General features: G+C 36.1%; 1 protein-coding gene across 3 annotated transcripts; it reads right to left on the bottom strand.

The window, feature by feature from the left end:
- Positions 1–1,606: 1,606 nt before the first annotated feature.
- Positions 1,607–14,253, bottom strand: LOC124640823 (MYG1 exonuclease). 3 transcript variants are annotated; one of them, XM_047178758.1, is made up of 5 exons: positions 13,892–14,253; positions 13,309–13,559; positions 3,333–3,899; positions 2,507–2,523; positions 1,607–2,296 (listed from the first exon to the last, which is right to left on the bottom strand). In XM_047178758.1, the coding sequence occupies exons 1-5, from the start codon at positions 13,994–13,996 to the stop codon at positions 2,058–2,060; spliced, it is 1,179 nt and encodes a 392-aa protein (XP_047034714.1). In that variant the 5' UTR covers positions 13,997–14,253; the 3' UTR covers positions 1,607–2,057. The 3 variants fall into 3 exon arrangements, with proteins under 3 accessions (XP_047034714.1, XP_047034716.1, XP_047034715.1); XM_047178760.1 differs by lacking the exon at positions 1,607–2,296 and having other exon boundaries at positions 2,322–2,523; positions 14,112–14,247; XM_047178759.1 differs by lacking the exon at positions 1,607–2,296 and having other exon boundaries at positions 2,322–2,523; positions 13,892–14,245.
- Positions 14,254–16,680: the final 2,427 nt, after the last annotated feature.

Raw genomic sequence — 16,680 nt, 5'->3', positions numbered from 1 at the left:
TTAGTCGTATCAGTTTAAATAATCGTTGGTGAACCAAAATAAATAAATAAAATAACGGACATTTACTAGGTCCAGAAAAATTACAATTACTTTTATAAAAATAGTTTAAATACTTAAAATAATATAGTTATAATATAGTTCAATACTTAAATACAGTAGTGTTACACAACAATCTCTTTTTTGAAAACCTCTTCTTACGACTAAACTAACTTCAATTCGCAGATTTTGCCTGCTTTACTAGAAATTGCTAGGAAAGACAAGAACGCCCTAGTACTCCGGAATTACGTACTTTTGCCTTAATATTGCAGAATTCAAACCTCTGAAGGGGAAATGGACGAAAAATATAACAAACCCCTGATTGCTGTTATCAATACAAAGACAAAAAAGAGAAGTCCATATGCTTTCAACGCTTCAGAATACAGCTTTTTTCCCTAAGAATAAACAATGAAGAGAACAAGATTGGCGACAAAGAACCCAGAAATTATTGATTACTAGCTGACCCGGCGAACTTCGTACCGCCTTTTCCTTATTTGCCCACCGTTTAGACCTTCCCTGGACTACGACAAACATTTTAAAACCAAAATCAGCTCAATCGGCCCAGCCGTTCTCGAGTTTTAATCAGACTAACGAACAACAATTCATTTTTATTTATACAAGGTGTTGATTTGCATTTGTGCCATAGTTCAGGAGGAGGACATACAATACGTAAATAATCGATTGGAATTACAGTAGATGGGAAATAACTAATATGCACTGCTTTTTTTGTCATTGTAATGTCGTGGTATTTTCGAAGTAATCCAATTTTATGAATGAAATTTATGAGTGATCGTTGCGTATGCTTTGTGTTTGCGTTTGTGTGGGGGTGCAGCACGGTTTTAACGCCAGTAACATACGCGACAAGTTTAAATAAGGCTAGATGACATTTACGGAATTCCGAAAAAAAATTAAAGAAAAAAAATTACGTACCAATTTTTTTATTGATTTGGGTCGAGAATCATTAGCATAATTACGTCCTTGAATATGGCACGGATGCAAATCAACAGCTTGTATATAGATAGATAGATAGATGACAAAAAAAGTGACAATTGACAAAACGGACATGATGTTGCATTCGATACAATGGCCAACCAGTCAATTTATAGATAAATAGTAAAAGCTAAAAATGAAGTCCTTTTATATCCAGAAGAGATCTTAAAAAGCGGTAAAATTTTACAAATATAAGTTCGACAGTTTTTTAAGGAAATAATTTGCAATACGGAGGAGCATGACCCGACCAAACCCGAGTAAATAATTATCACCAAGACAAGATCTTTTAACAATTGACAAACAAGCACCCAACAACGACTAATGATATATATAACATAATAATTTAAGTTTTATATACTTAATTTTTTTTTAATATAATAAATATGTATGTAAGACTTTAAGATATATAACCATGGGCCAATGTAGCCAGAAAATAATGGCACTTTTTTTGATTTTGATAACAAAACACAATTTTGAACCAATGACTGTTTGGATCCAAGTTGGAATAGTTTCGACTGAGAAAGTAACACTACGACTAATCACTTCTTTTCAATCTTATTTTTAATCTTGCTTTTTTTATTGAAGAGTTATCGAATCGAGCACCAAAATCTTGTAGCATCACAACGTAGAATTGAATTACATATTTGACAACAAGCTAGAAATAAAAACACAAAACTTTTACTGTTTCTTCGACGGATATACAGCAGAAAATACCAGAGCGATTTACTGAATTAACACTTTGATTTTTTTAACTCTTTAGAACCACATTACAGGCGTGTAAACCTTTGCAACAATCCTACCATGTACCAATTGACATAAACAACGCATTTGAGTAGGTATATTTAATGTATGTGTTGTGTACTTCTTTAAGTGATTTATTCACCATAATGCGATGCATGTGTAACAACTTACGTTTGATTGTACAGTATATAAGTCGTTGAAGTACCTTATAAATAAATAAATAGAGCCGGGATGTAAAATAAAAGTAGTAGTATAGTAGTATAAAAAGTAGGCTAGTAAAATATAAAGGCTTAAAAATGGAGTTGTTCACCAAAGTAAGTACTAACAAGAATATTCGTGAGTAAATTTATTGTATACAAATACATGTTTATGCCTCCGCTTCTAGACTTGAGATGGCTGGATGGTTGGATGATTTTTAAAGCTCCATCTCGCGACGTGTTACCACCAATGAATCCGGTACTGTGGCAGAATATACAACCTTCTATAGCTGCGACTTCACTCAGAATGTCATCCCTCACACCCCACCAATTTTCCAAAGTAAGTACTAACAAGAATATTCGTGAGTAAATTTATTGTATACAAATACATGTTTATGCCTCCGCTTCTAGACTTGAGATGGCCATTTTTAAAGCTCCATCTCGCGATGTGTTACCGCCAATGAATCCGGTACTGTGGCAGAATATACAACCTTCTATAGCTGCGACTTCACTCAGAATGTCATCCCTCACACCCCACCAACTTTTGTGTAGAGGTTTCCTGCAAAAAACGGTACTCTTAAGAACTTTTTTTATTAGCAATCCATACTGAAATTTTAAGCTAGGTTTTTCGAAGGAACTATGTCCTACACAGGGTAATGTGTTAAGCTTCTGAGCCAATGGAGATATTATTTAGCATGGAGATAAGGTAGTAACTTGGGAGATATAATAGGTATTTTTTTATCCCAGTGCAGGACTGGATTTCCTTGGGGAGCAACTTTTACCACATCTGGATAAAAATGGCCTATATATTAATTTGTATAAGCAATACTATTAGCAAGTTGCATCTAAATCCATTCAGATAAATCGTGAAATCAGGCATTACTTTGTGGATATCCATGACATATAATATTAGGAATATTAGTAACATTTCAAATCTGCTCAACCGTTATAATTATTATATTAAGCGATGTGATTACAGATAGGCAGTACTCAGACACCCATGGTAAGTATGTCAGCAATATAAATATTTAGTTCTGATTTACATTGAATAACTCGCCTAGATTGTGTACCTTATATCCTTTTTAAACAGTGTACTATCAATCATGAAATAATTTTTCAAATCGGACCAGTATTCCTGAGATAGAAGAGCATACAAGCAAACAAACAAACTCTAGCTTTATAAGACTAGTATAGGTGAATACTACCAAATCATCATCATCATCATCTCAGCCATAGGGCATCCACTGCTGAACATAGGCCTTCCCCTTAGATCTCCACAGATACCTGTTGGAGGCAACCTGCATCTAGCGTCTTCCGGCGACGTTTATAAGGTTGTCGACTACCAAATGTATTCATTTAAATACTCACCTGGTAACAAAGCTTGTAGGGTTCACAGGTACAGCTTGAACTCTCCAAGAGTTTGGCTTGTCATTGAATATAACATACTTGATTTCATGCCCAATATTCATTTCTTCCTCCAAATCAAACAAGTGTTCTTTCCAAGGAAATCTCTCCTTGAATTCGACAATCTCCCCAGATTTGTGAACTTCAAATCTGCTGTCTAATGATGCCCTGACATATTCTCTAGCTGGCAACCATACAGTTATAAAGTAGTTGACTGTGTATAGAAATTCTTCACTTACTAAAGCCATTGCTTTTTTAAAAACTTCATCTATGTTTATATCTTGTTTGGAGTTCCACTCTGGGTTCAAGCGTGCCACTCTACTGCTTAGATTCGTGCGTATTTTGTACCTCGGTTCCTCTGAGGCTATCGGTACACCATTGTCTATAGCATCGATTTCTTCAATGAAATTCTGATATACTTTTTTATAGATTACAGTCAAATCAGATGGGTTCAATGAAGTATTGCTCGGCATCAGTTGCTTTATGACATCTTCTCCATAGTAAGTGTACACTAAGCCTGCAGAACTCAATCTACAGAAGGAAATAAATGCATTAACAATTTGTAAATAATCCAAAAGTTATTATGTTTCTGGGGATTTATGGTGAGATCAGAGCCAATTTTTTGCTTCAAATCCTAATTATAGTTACCTAATTATAAATAATTTTTCAGTTTGTTTCAGTACTAATAATCAAGTCAGTAAATAGTTCTAAAAGTAACAAAAATTGTGTTTCCTAGACTACACAATATAGGGACAGTTGGGGAACAGTGGAACACGGGGCACTATGGAACAATAACGAAAAAAATTTGAATTTCAAACTAATTCGCGCGCTACCGCTACGACCAATGGCGCGTCCTGCGTCATACGAGGACGTAGTGAAATATGGCGGTGCGACAACAATGGAGTAGAAATTCGTATGACTCCTAACTATGCAGTAAATAAAGTATTTTTAACTGACCTTGAAAAATCATTGGAAGAATATTTGGTGATTTGTTCCAAAATGTGCTACGGTCTCGACACTTTAGAAACGAGACGTTTAGCTTATGAAATGGCGAAGCATCACAATCTTAAAATTCCTCAAGCTTGGAATGAACGACAAATGGCTGGTAGTGACTGGCTTTACGGCTTTAGACAACGTCACCCCGATATAAGTCTTCGTAAACCTGAAGCTTGCAGCTTGTCCAGGGCTACTTCCTTTAATAGGCACAATGTAAAAACATTTTTTGATAACCTCTTTACTATTTTACAAAGGAATCCAAGTTTTGGAGATGGTACCCGTGTGTTTAGTTTAGATGAAACTGGAACAACCACAGTTCAGAAACCAAAAAGAGTTTTTGCTTCAAAAACATCTAGACAGCTAAATAAAGTCACCAGCGCAGAGCGAGGAACTTTAGTGACTACTTGTTGCATAGTTTCCGCCACTGGAACTGCTTTGCCGCCAGTAATGGTATTCCCGCGAAAGAATTTTAAAAGTCATATGTTGACAGGAGCACCCTCAGGCACTTTAGGTCTTGCTCAACCCACTGGATGGATGACCAGCGAATTGTTTGTGGATGTTATGAGGCATTTTGTGAAAATGACTTCATCTACGAAAAACAATCCAACTCTTGTAATCATGGACAATCATGAGAGTCATTTATCTCCGATGGTTTTAAATATTGCCAAAGACAATGGGGTAATACTTCTTACTATACCTCCACATACAAGTCACAAACTTCAAGCTCTCGACGTATCCGTGTTTGGGCCATTCCAAACCTATTATAATGCTGCGGCAGATTCATGGATGGTTCGGCACCCAGGGCAGACTTTAACAATTTACAATGTAGCCGAGCTTGTAGGACAGGCATTTGAAAAATCGATGACGCCATGCAATATCAAATCTGGATTTAAAAAGGCCGGGATTTTTCCATTCGACCGAGACGTCTTTGCTGAAGATGAATTTTTAACAAGCGAAGTGACAAATAGACTTTTGACTGGTGAGGAGCAACAACCAGAGCAACCAAAGGATACTACACCTCCTATTGATGACCAGCAACCTTCTACTTCAAGAGCTACTATCCAAGAATTTGAAAATCAGATAAAAAGCCCCTTAGAATGTAGAGACTTCCCTAGAGCAGGGCCTAGAAAAACCAATAAGAGAAAGAAAGGAAAAAGTATGATATTAACTGACACTCCTGTGAAACATGAAATAGAAGAACGGGCACGGGAAAGAGAACAAAGAAAAATAAAGAGAACAAAAATGGCGAAGACTGTAAAAAGACTGAAAACTGAAAAAGTAACAAAGACACTATTTTCTAGTCCTGAGAAAAGGTTCGATTCAGATGATAATATAACTTCGTGCGAATCTAGTGATAACGATATGGAACTTCCACTGTCCAGCTTTAAATTACCAAAACCTAACGATTTTATAGTGGTGAAATTTGCCGATTTGAAGCAAATCAAATTTTTTGTTGGTCAAATACTGTCTGATATAGATGAGAATAACGAATTTGAGATAAATTATTTGCGACGAAGTGCAAAAGTTGACAATAGTTTCTATTTTCCGTTAGAACCTGACATGGCAATGGTTTCAGCTGAGGATATTGAACTAGTCTTGCCACACCCGTCCTTATCTGGAAAAACTAAACGTCAAAAAAGCATCTACACGTTTCCTGACAAGATATTAAAAAGATTTGATACCATTGGTTAATGTTTTGGTATGAATATAGGTCGAGTTCCAATGTGCCCCATACCCTGTTTCATTGTACCCCAGACCTGGGGAACAGTGGAACACAGGAAGGTGTTCACAAAATCAAAGATAAATAGGTTTAAGTTTGATTATTGATCTCCGTTTTGCTGTGCAATTATTAAGTTAAGGTATATTGTTGATATCTGTAAGCAAAAATTACATAAATAATAAACACTGATTTTTCTAAAAATAAATATATTTTTTTCGTACCATTGTGCCCCAACTGTCCCTATACATAACTAACTTTTTGAATACCGTGAAACCGGCCAACATTGCCCTTAGCGGATATCTTTGCCCGAACACGAAAAATAACGAAAATCATGAATTTTAAATAAATTTATAAAGCTGACAACATTTTTTAATCATTAGGGTAAACTTGAAAATTTTTCTGGTAACACTAAATATTAGTTTCGTTGTTAAGTTCACTCAGTCGTCGGCGAGACATGATAGAAGCAGGACTAGTGTAAGGTGGTGCCAAAATCTTGTTTTACGTTTTTACACATTGACAGCGTACGACATCACTCAGGTAAGTTATTTCAATATTAGAGTAATAATAAGTATCATGTTTCATTTCTTTGCTATTTTGAGATCATTAGAACATCAAATCTTCAAGATAATGAGGTGGGCAATGATTCCCGAACTTGCGTGAATATAGGAGTGACAACATTGCCCACTGCGAAAACAGTGTTAGGGTTGGCACCCATTATAGTATTTTTAAATAAAAAATTTATACTCCTACCTAGGTACCTAATTTATTAGAAATTGGTTATCATAATATATGAGCATTTGATACAGAGGACTGAGAAACATGTTACGGCCAAAGTTCTAAGTAGGCATGAGTATAAATGCGGATGGCTATATGAGCAGGTAAGAAAAGATCAAATAACCAATGGAGGGATTGTGCAAATGATTATAATATGTATTTATGACTAAAATAGAAAGGGAGTAAATACTAAGATGATAGTTGATACCGAGTTTTGGAAGAAGACATGCTGCGCTGACCTCATATAAATTGGGATAAGGGCGGAAAAATGATAATATTTCTGTATTTCAGTCTAGACAAGTTGACAAACAAAAACTATATTTAGACACTTCGATACATTTAGTCTGTTTGTTCGCAGTATGGGAAAGCCTGTGAAAAGAAGAAATTGGAGAATCCTCGGGTCTCGTCCCTATAAAAATTATTCAGAAGAGATGTTGCACCTCGCGGTAGAAAATGTTAAAGAAAATAGGATGTCCTCAAGATCAGCAGAATAAACATTTGGTATACTTAGGCGCACCATCCTTAACAAAGTGAAAGAGTACCATAACAAAAACGTTGGAACTCCTACTCGGCTTTCTTTGGAAGAGGAAAAGAGTATTGTTCAAGCTTTGAATTGCAGCTGGTGAATATGGTTGCCCACTAACGAAACTTGATTTACGTTTGACTGTTTTTGATTATTTAAAGAAAAATAATCGTGAAAATTTATTTAATGGAAAACCACTTGGCAAGGACTGGGTTACAAGTTTTCTCGACCGACATGCAGATGAACTTTCTGTTAGAAGCACGCAAAATATCAAAACAGCGCGGGCTCAGAAAAGTGCAAACGATTTTTTAGAATATTTTCAGAATTTGGAAGAAACTTTAAGAGATGTTCCTCCCTCTAACATTTTAAATCTAGATGAAACTAATCTAAGTGACGACCCAGGTAATTCTAAGTGCATATTTCGCAGGGGTGTGAAATATCCTGAACGGGTCCTTAATTCTTCAAAAGGCGCCATTTCGTTGATGTTTTCTGCGGTAGCAAACGGTACTAGCCTATCTCCATATGTGGTATATAAGGCAGACAATTTATATTCAGAATGGATTCAAGGTGGTCCTCGTGGTGCAAGATATAACCGAACGTCATCCGGATGGTTTGATTCGACAATATTTGAAGATTATTTTAAAACTGTTGTATTAACATGGGCGGAAAGTTTAACTGGAAGAAAAGTGGTCATGTGTGATTAACTTGTCCAGTTACTTAAGTTTGGGCGTTATTAAGCTGTGTCAGGATCACAATATTTCATTTGTGTTTATCCCTCTTAATTCCACACACCGGGCCCCAGCCACTTGATGTGGCATTTTGAATAATATAATTGATTAAAGCAATTGAAATGAACGAGGCGAAAAACATAAAAAGTGGCTTTCGAGCCACTGGGATATACCCTTATAATCCACGTGAATTTTTAAAAAAGATTCCAGAATGTGCCGAAGAAATGGGCGATACTTATAGCATTGACAACACTTTATTAGAATATCTGAAAACCAATAGAAAGCCTAAACCATTGACATCGAATAGAAATAAGAAAGTTGTGGTGGAACCCGGGAAATCAGTGACGATTGATGATTTTCAAAACCAGAATGAAGACATTCAAAAACGTCCCGAAAAAAACTGTTTTAACAAGAAGTACCACTGCTAGAAGCACTGAAAGTGAGATGTTGAACATTACACCTTCAACGGCAAGTGTCAACAAAGACGACCAGGTTTCTAATAATTTTGAAAAACGAACTAGACTTCTCTGATCACCTCTCCTTACCATTGTTGCCAGACAGATACAGCGTCGACGAAAATTATGAAATTGAGGATGTGATGGGAAGTAATGAAGATTACGACATGAACACACATGAAACAAGACGAGATTTTACCATCTTTTGTTAAAATGGACATATTAGACGAGAAAACTGGAACTTTTCATTCACAGATTGAACCTACATCACGTGAAATAAATGTTTCAAGTGGTATCAATCATCATTCGTGAATCCGCTCGGACAAATATTATTTTGAAGCCTAAGAGTTCTAATTCATCTAAAGAAGACACCAATGTATTAAAAATAGAAAAACCAAAGATTTTATCTTGTATACCGGTCACAAAAAGATCTTTAAAAAACATTATTTACGACAGCGATCACAATAAATAAAACTTGATGCTCCCTCGAACTGGACAAACGATAGATAAACAAAATGATCACGAAATATTATCAAAAATGGGAAAAATTAAAGAAATAAAGGCACCTAAAGGAAAGCAGAGAGCGAAAAAAAAAAGTAGCAATGATTGTAAGGTTTCCAAAGAAAATAAAATGAAAGGACTTAAAATTAAAGGATTAAAGAAGAGGTTAATACGAAAATACAGTGAATCAAGCAACAGTGATGTCAACATGATTATCCACAGTGATTCAGATATACAGTCGTGGTCAACTAATTAAAGACACTGTTGGAATCTTAAATTGCCGCCGCATTTTATCTGTGTTTCTTTTTTCTGATTGCTATTGGAACTTTATTTTCTATTTTAAAATATTTAAGAGGGCATTGTGAAATATTAAAACTAAAGACTATCTTCAGTGATCCTCCGCGACAAGATTTTTTTCGCTTTATCCGAATCTCGAGTGGTATAAACCATAACGTGGCCTGGCCATATAATTAAAGACACTCCATTTGCTCAGAGGAAGAAATGCAAATTATTAATATTATTGATGGTACTTTTCTATAACAACATTCCCTGCACTATAACTAAGCATACTAATGAGTACTAATATTCGGTTTATTTCCTTTTACCTCAATGACAGCACGACATCCCGAAACGTGCAAGCGGTCAGTTTTGTTTTAAGTCGCTACGCGAATTTTCTTCCATGCTTCATAAAAATCTGTGTAAAATTGATCAATGTTTCATGTATGACTTATCGTCATTGTGTTTCTGGCCGATTACCAGTTTTTTTTCTATTAAATTTGCAATGGGCCAAACCAAAACCGTCATAAGTTGCTCGATCAAAGAGTCCTTTTTACTACTCTTACAGTGTTTTTCAGAACTTTTCTAATTTGGAAAGCGCTAAGGACCGGTAAATTATGCTTAGCATATAACAACATGCTTATTTCTAAAATATTATAGTACTTGAAATCGCCTATTTTTAAAAGATTCTTTCTAAAAGATCACCACACCAAGTAGTGGAGAGAAGCCCCACACTATTACTTTTTCGCCTCCTATGTTTGAGAACTTTCTTAGTGTACTTTGGTTCCATCTCATGTTTTGGAGGCGACTAATTTCGATGCATTATTTTAGAATTATGCGTATCCCTTTGTTTAATGAGAAAAAAAATACATTTTTGAAAACTTGTTCACTGCACCTTTCACATTTGATAGAAATAGCCAACTACAGTATGGACAGGCGGTGCTTTTCCAAAAGTAACATCTTCCGATACCTATGCCTTACAGCTTTTCCCGACCCGGTTGTAGTCTAAAAGTTCTGCAGACACAATTGTCGTCCTTTTAGCATCAGATGACTCCCAAAAAAACCAGTACCGAATCATGTAAATGGTTCACTATTTGCCTATAGCACCGCCTTAAAGTCTGTTTGCGGACGAGTTTTCCTTGGGGTCGGTTTTCAGTTGTTCTCAAACCTTGCCTTTTTAGTGCCATTGATAAGGAATCTTTAATAATAAATTTATTACCATGTTCTTACTACAGATCAAGTGGTATGAATAAATCCGCATGTCAAAACTTAATTTTAAAAAGCCTAAAACATTTTACTTACCAAAATTGTTGTTCTAGTCTTATTGATAGGACTAAAATGAAAATTGTTAATGAAAGAAACCTAAATTATTACCTAATTCGAGTTTTCATAAGTATTTTACTCACTTCTAAAAAAAAGTATGGCAACTATTTCTATCTTTGGTTTTTTTTTCTTAACTGGGCCACACTGTCTTTAATTAGTTGACCAGCCAAGTATCAGCTACAAAAGTTAGTGTTCATTTCCCATAGAGCGTTATATCTAAAGTATTAAAGAAAGTAAATATTTTTTGTCCTTAATTTGAAGAACACAATGTAATATTTGTTTTAATAATAATAACATTACATTTTATACCGTGCTTAATCTCATGTCAGTACCATAACTATTCATTTCATTTCGAGTTGGGGGGGTGTCTTTAATTATGTGACCATGACTGTATGCGAGATTGCTTCCGATCAAGATGAGCCAGGTTTTCTTTTAGGAGATGACGATTCTAAATTATTTGCAGTTAGCAAGAACAAAAGACCTGGAAAAGTGGAGACTATCACAAAAACAGATACTAAGTTGTTTTTGATTGAACCACCGGCTGTGGATCATTGTTCAGAACCAGGGCCGTCGACGTCGAGTTTAAAATACGAAGAACTTACTGTAGAGTACAAAGTGGGCGAGTATGTTTTGGTCAGGTACTTTTTTACTAAAAAAGTTGAGTATTACATAGGGATCATTTTGGAAAAGCCAAGAAATGGCAAGGTGAAAATATCTTTTTTAAGAAAAGTTGGCAAAAATGACAACACTAAATTTATAAAAGTAAAATCTGAAGATATTGAATTAATTGACTGTAAGAATATTGTCAAGACTGTTGAATTACTAACAATTAATGAAGCAGAAACTGATTTTGTACTTGTCGATGATTACCTTTATTTTGATTAGATATTAATAATAATTACCTACCTACTTATAGAACTTGTACAGTCAGCGACAGAAGTAGGTTAACACTTTGAAAAGTAAGGAATACTTTAAAGACTATTATTAATATATATTTAAAAGAGGAATTTTAATTACCTATTTTTATGATATTAAATAATTAAAATTCCCCTATGCCCAGTAACTTCTGTCGTTGACTGTCCCTATTGAAAGTTCCTACCTACTTATTAAGTTCCTATTGTTTGTGTACCTAGCTCATGAGAGTACCTGTTTTTTTTTTTTAACGACGTCAAAAATCATCAAATGACCCCTTCCGCTGTGGGTTAGCAGCGGAGAGGGAGTGTCAGACTCTTACTGACTAAAAACCGTCGTGTTCTTTTATGTTCTTTTATGTATAGGCCTTTTATGTACCAGGGCCGCGGTATCTCTTTCGAACAACCCGCAGCCCCGGTCATAAGAGTACCTAAACTTATTTTAGAAATACATTTTGTTTGAACAACCAAATTTATTTTTTTATAGTTCCTATTTTATTAATGTTGTTAAAAGTAAATATTATATATTTTCGTTACAAGGTGGTTGGCATGCGTTGCAATGCTTCTTTTTTTGTAACATTTGTTTTACCATTTTTGAGAGATTTCTTTGTAAGATTTATTTTGTTTTAGAACCCCTTATGTTATAAAGCGCATAATACTCATAGTCTCATACCTTCATAGAACTATTGTACTTGACTGATTAGTAATAATAAAAGAATTGACTGATTATTAACAATAAAAGAGTTTATATTTAAAGAGATAATTATTTATCACATAAATGTGTATCAACCCTAACCCACCATTTTAGTTTGTATGAAAAAGTAGCTGGTGTGTATTGTAACATTGCCCACCTCAGAAAAATAAAAAAATAAGCGTGTTTGACATATTGATCAAGAGAAATGGCAACATTGCATAATTCACTAAAACATATCTTATTGCCAAAGCCTTAGAACTGAAAGTTTTAGGCCACGAACGCACAGGCAGGTGGCTTGCTTAGTGCCTAGTGCCTAGCGGCTTTCATCCTGGCTATTCGACTAGCTAGGCGCTAAGCGCGCAGTGCAGCCGGTTGCGTTCATTTTAGAACGTTCGTTTTACTAGGCTACTCGCTAGGTGACGCGCTAGACACTAGGCGCTAAGCAAGCCACCTGCCTGTGCGTTCGCGGCCTTAGAGAAAATGAAGGTGAGCAATGTTGGACGGTTGTGCGTATTTCTAAGATTCTGTTATAGTTAGAAGCACCACATTTTGCAATTTAAAGCCTTTAATAGTAATTGCTACTATAGTCGACTTCATACACGTTTCCGGTGTTTTATTTTTGCAAAATCTCAAAAATAAGGAAAAAAGCGGGCAATGATGGCCAGTTTCACGGTAAAATTTAACATATAAAAATAAAAGGGATCTTGTTTTTAGTAAGCTTCAAACAATACTATGAATGCTTCATAAAATGAATAGGCTGTGATGTAACTTAAGATAACATACAATAACAGCATATTGTGATTATATTTGTAGATGTATTGTTGTCCTTTTGAATTTAGGGGTGAAATGGTGATAGTATAGGTACCTTTTCTGCTACAAATAGTTGTTACAGCCTTTTTATCGTCTCACTGCTGGGCACAGGCCTCCTCATACACGGAGAAGGATTGAGCATTAATCACCACGCTTGCGGGTTGGTGATTTCAAACTATATAGTCCAGAGGTTTCCTCAAGATGTTTTACAAATAAAAAAAAAACTTACTTGATTTTGAACTTATCACCAAATTCAGGCCTCAGCATGCTCAGGGTCTCATTAAATTCTCTCTGGTGGTGATCGTACCGCTTCTTGGCATGGTCAAAGACAGCACCGACATCAACAACAATGTCACAATCATCGAGCTTGGATGTATCCCGAGTACGGACGATGAGGGCATCTTTGTATAATGGAAGCAGTTTGAGCATGTAACATGCCAGGACTTCGTCACAGTGGAAGACACCATCATGAGTTCCAATCTAAAATAAATAAGAAATTAGTTAGTACAGTAACAGTGGTTGATGTCGAACTTTGTAACACAATCATAAAATACACATGCATCTATGCAGTGCATCTTTACATCGAAACTTTGCTGTGTGGCTGTGCATTATGTCATGTACTAATTCTCGGAAGGTGAAATAATATGCCTAGAATTAACACGCGCATATAGAAATAAACCAACAATATTAACAATTTTATCAATTTCATTAAACATCGGTATTTTATGAATGGAAATAAAGTAACCTATAACGAGGTTAGCCACAAGCCAGTGGCACCTACGAGATTTATAAAATAATAAATGAATTCCCACCTTCATATTTCTAGACTCGTAGAAAAACCGTCGATTAACAAAGTTATTGTACGACGAATTATTGTAAATTAAACTACCAAAGTTACGTATAGCTTTTCTAAACATTTACTCAAGAAAGTAATGTCAGCCGGGACGGTCTGAGAGCATGCGTGCGTGTACTTATACAAACTTGTTACTTCACGTGTGCTCTCTGAATTCAATTTTAGCAATGGAGCAATACCTGAACAGATGCACAAAACGGTGTTAACTATTTAATAGAATACACTTAGAAACACTGGGAAATCAATAAAAAAATGATCGAAAAACCGATTTTGAGAAAACAAATCGTTTTAATAAATTTTGTTTGTGGTTTTTGTTTATGATACGTGCCACAGACTAAATTGGATTAGACGAGATTGAATTACGGTTTTCAAGGCTAAAAAAATAAACCTAAATGCTTTCATATCTTGATCGGATATGCATTTAAATACATTAGTACCGTTTATTTTACATACAAATATTTAATTGTTTTCAAATTTACAAGGAAAAACTACGAAAAAAAAAAAAAACGATTTAATCATTTAGTCGAGTTTCTAGTTGTACATCACTAGTTACGGTTTGTCCACAGACAATAAATGATGAGATACAGTTTTCATCGACGTTAACGTAGATGGCGTTACACTCGCGCGTTATTTTATAAAATTGTTCAAAGTTACAATAACAGATGGCCACACTCGTGAAATAAATGTGCGGTTTCGTACCTTTTGGTGTCTAATATTATTCTATCTCAATCTACTATCTAATGTACTTCTTATTTAACGAGTACCTACAGTTTCACTCGTCGTTGTAGGAACTTACCTACCTACTGAACTGACTTACCTAAACTTTGCAGGGCTTTATAAAGGCTCCGGAACTACTGAACCGATTTGCATAATAATTCTTTCACTGGAGTGTGGGCTATGTTTTATCCGGGTACGGGAAGAAGTTTTCCCGGGACGCGGGCGAAACCGCGTGAAACAGTCTTTATAATAGTGCCTACTCAAATGGAGTAGAGATCCACGGAACGCAACTGCTATGCGCAGTCTTGGGTTCGATTCCCGGGTCGAGCCAAAATCGCTTTGTTGATTATAAGAAACTTTCAAAAGCCCCGGAGTTTTATATTGATACATTTGTGCATCGCAGAGCCTGCCTACCTACTTATATCGGCCCTGAGCATGTTCTCTCTCCGATTGTGATAGAATCCGTCCCATTGGACTTGTATATGCATTTGGAGTGAAAAAATAAAGAGAGCACTTGTGTTTTGCCTTAAACTTTAGGGGAAAATTTACAAGAGTATGGTCGGACCTCCTGTCTTGTATGGATCAGAGTGCTGGCCCACAAAAGCGACGAATGAAAGACAATTGCATGAGGCAGAGATGAGAATGTTAAGAGGTATGTGTGGAGTTACGCGAATGGATAGAGTGAGGAATGAGTATAGAAGAGGAAGTTTGAAAGTAGCGCCGGTATCAGAAAAACTGCGTGGAAACCGGCTGTCGTGGTATGGGCATGTGATGCGGAGGAATGAGAATCATGTTGTGAGGAAGATGATGAATGTGGACGGATATGGTGGAAGAGGAAGACCAAAGAAACGATGTATGGATTATGTGAAAGTAGATATGGTAAGAAAGAATGTTACTTGTGAGATGACGGCAGATAGAAGAGTGTGGAAGGAGAAAACATGCTGCGCCGATCCCAAATAAAATTGGGATAGGGGCAGGAGGATGATGATGATGCCCTTGGTAGATACTTTAATAATGGTTTTCAAGGCCGATTTCGGCCATGGCCGCTGTTCTCACAATAAGAGATCACTCAGCTGCGCAGTAAATGATATATCTAAGTATATTGCAAAAGGATTTGCGCAGATACAGGTACACTCACTATTCCTTAACCATGACCACACTCTCATAGCCCTATGGGACGGAAATCCGACACGACCGGAGAGAGTGTATCAATCACCAAATTTCAGACTCCAGGCTGCTTTGTAAAAGTATCTCAAACCCACAAAACGATTTTCGGACGAAGCGGAAATTGCACCCGAGACCTCGTGCACAGCAGGCGAGCTTGCGACCACACTAGACCAACGAGGCAGTCAATTTAATCTTAGTTTATAAGCAGCTATGTACTAAATCCATATTTATTTTATACTTAATGTGTATTAAAAAGCTGAAGTCTTTATTTGTTTGTTTTAACATGCTAGGAACAAGGTATTTTCCCTGTCGTCGGCAGTGTGAGAACCAAGTCGTTGTGGCCGAAATTAGCCAGGGGCCCGTTTCTCCTAATTTTACTTAAGCGACATACGATTCACATTCGACTGAGATCCAATCACGACTCAATTACGATTGAACCGTATGTGGCATTCCGTTATTTTTTTCTTTGAAATAAACGTTTTTATCCTTTTCTGTCATTTAATAATGAATTATTTTGTCTGCAAATGATTTACAATTGCAATATGATTGTAGAGCAAACTACCGTATAGACCAAATCGCAGACCAATCGCAAAACAATGATATGTCATTGGAATATGATTAGTCTTATATTAGTAGCAACATGCCCGCTAAGGTTAAAACTGCTATTGCGATAAAATTTTGCCATGCCGTGCCACGCCGGCAGTGGCCGCCGGCCCTAATATACCTCTTTTTATTTATGAGAGATTTGACTGTTTGCTTGAATCCAATAGGCTCAGGAACTACTGAACCGATTTGAATAATTCTTTCACTGTTAGGCCTCCCCCACATTTGGCGTGCGCGATCCTCGGGCGTGCGCGCCGCGCG

The sequence above is a fragment of the Helicoverpa zea genome, chromosome 21 (assembly GCF_022581195.2).
Source record: "Helicoverpa zea isolate HzStark_Cry1AcR chromosome 21, ilHelZeax1.1, whole genome shotgun sequence".
Classification (NCBI taxonomy): Eukaryota; Metazoa; Arthropoda; class Insecta; order Lepidoptera; family Noctuidae; genus Helicoverpa; species Helicoverpa zea.
The sequence above is the reverse complement of the archived record's forward strand: the minus strand, read 5'-3'. Positions and strand labels throughout refer to the sequence as shown.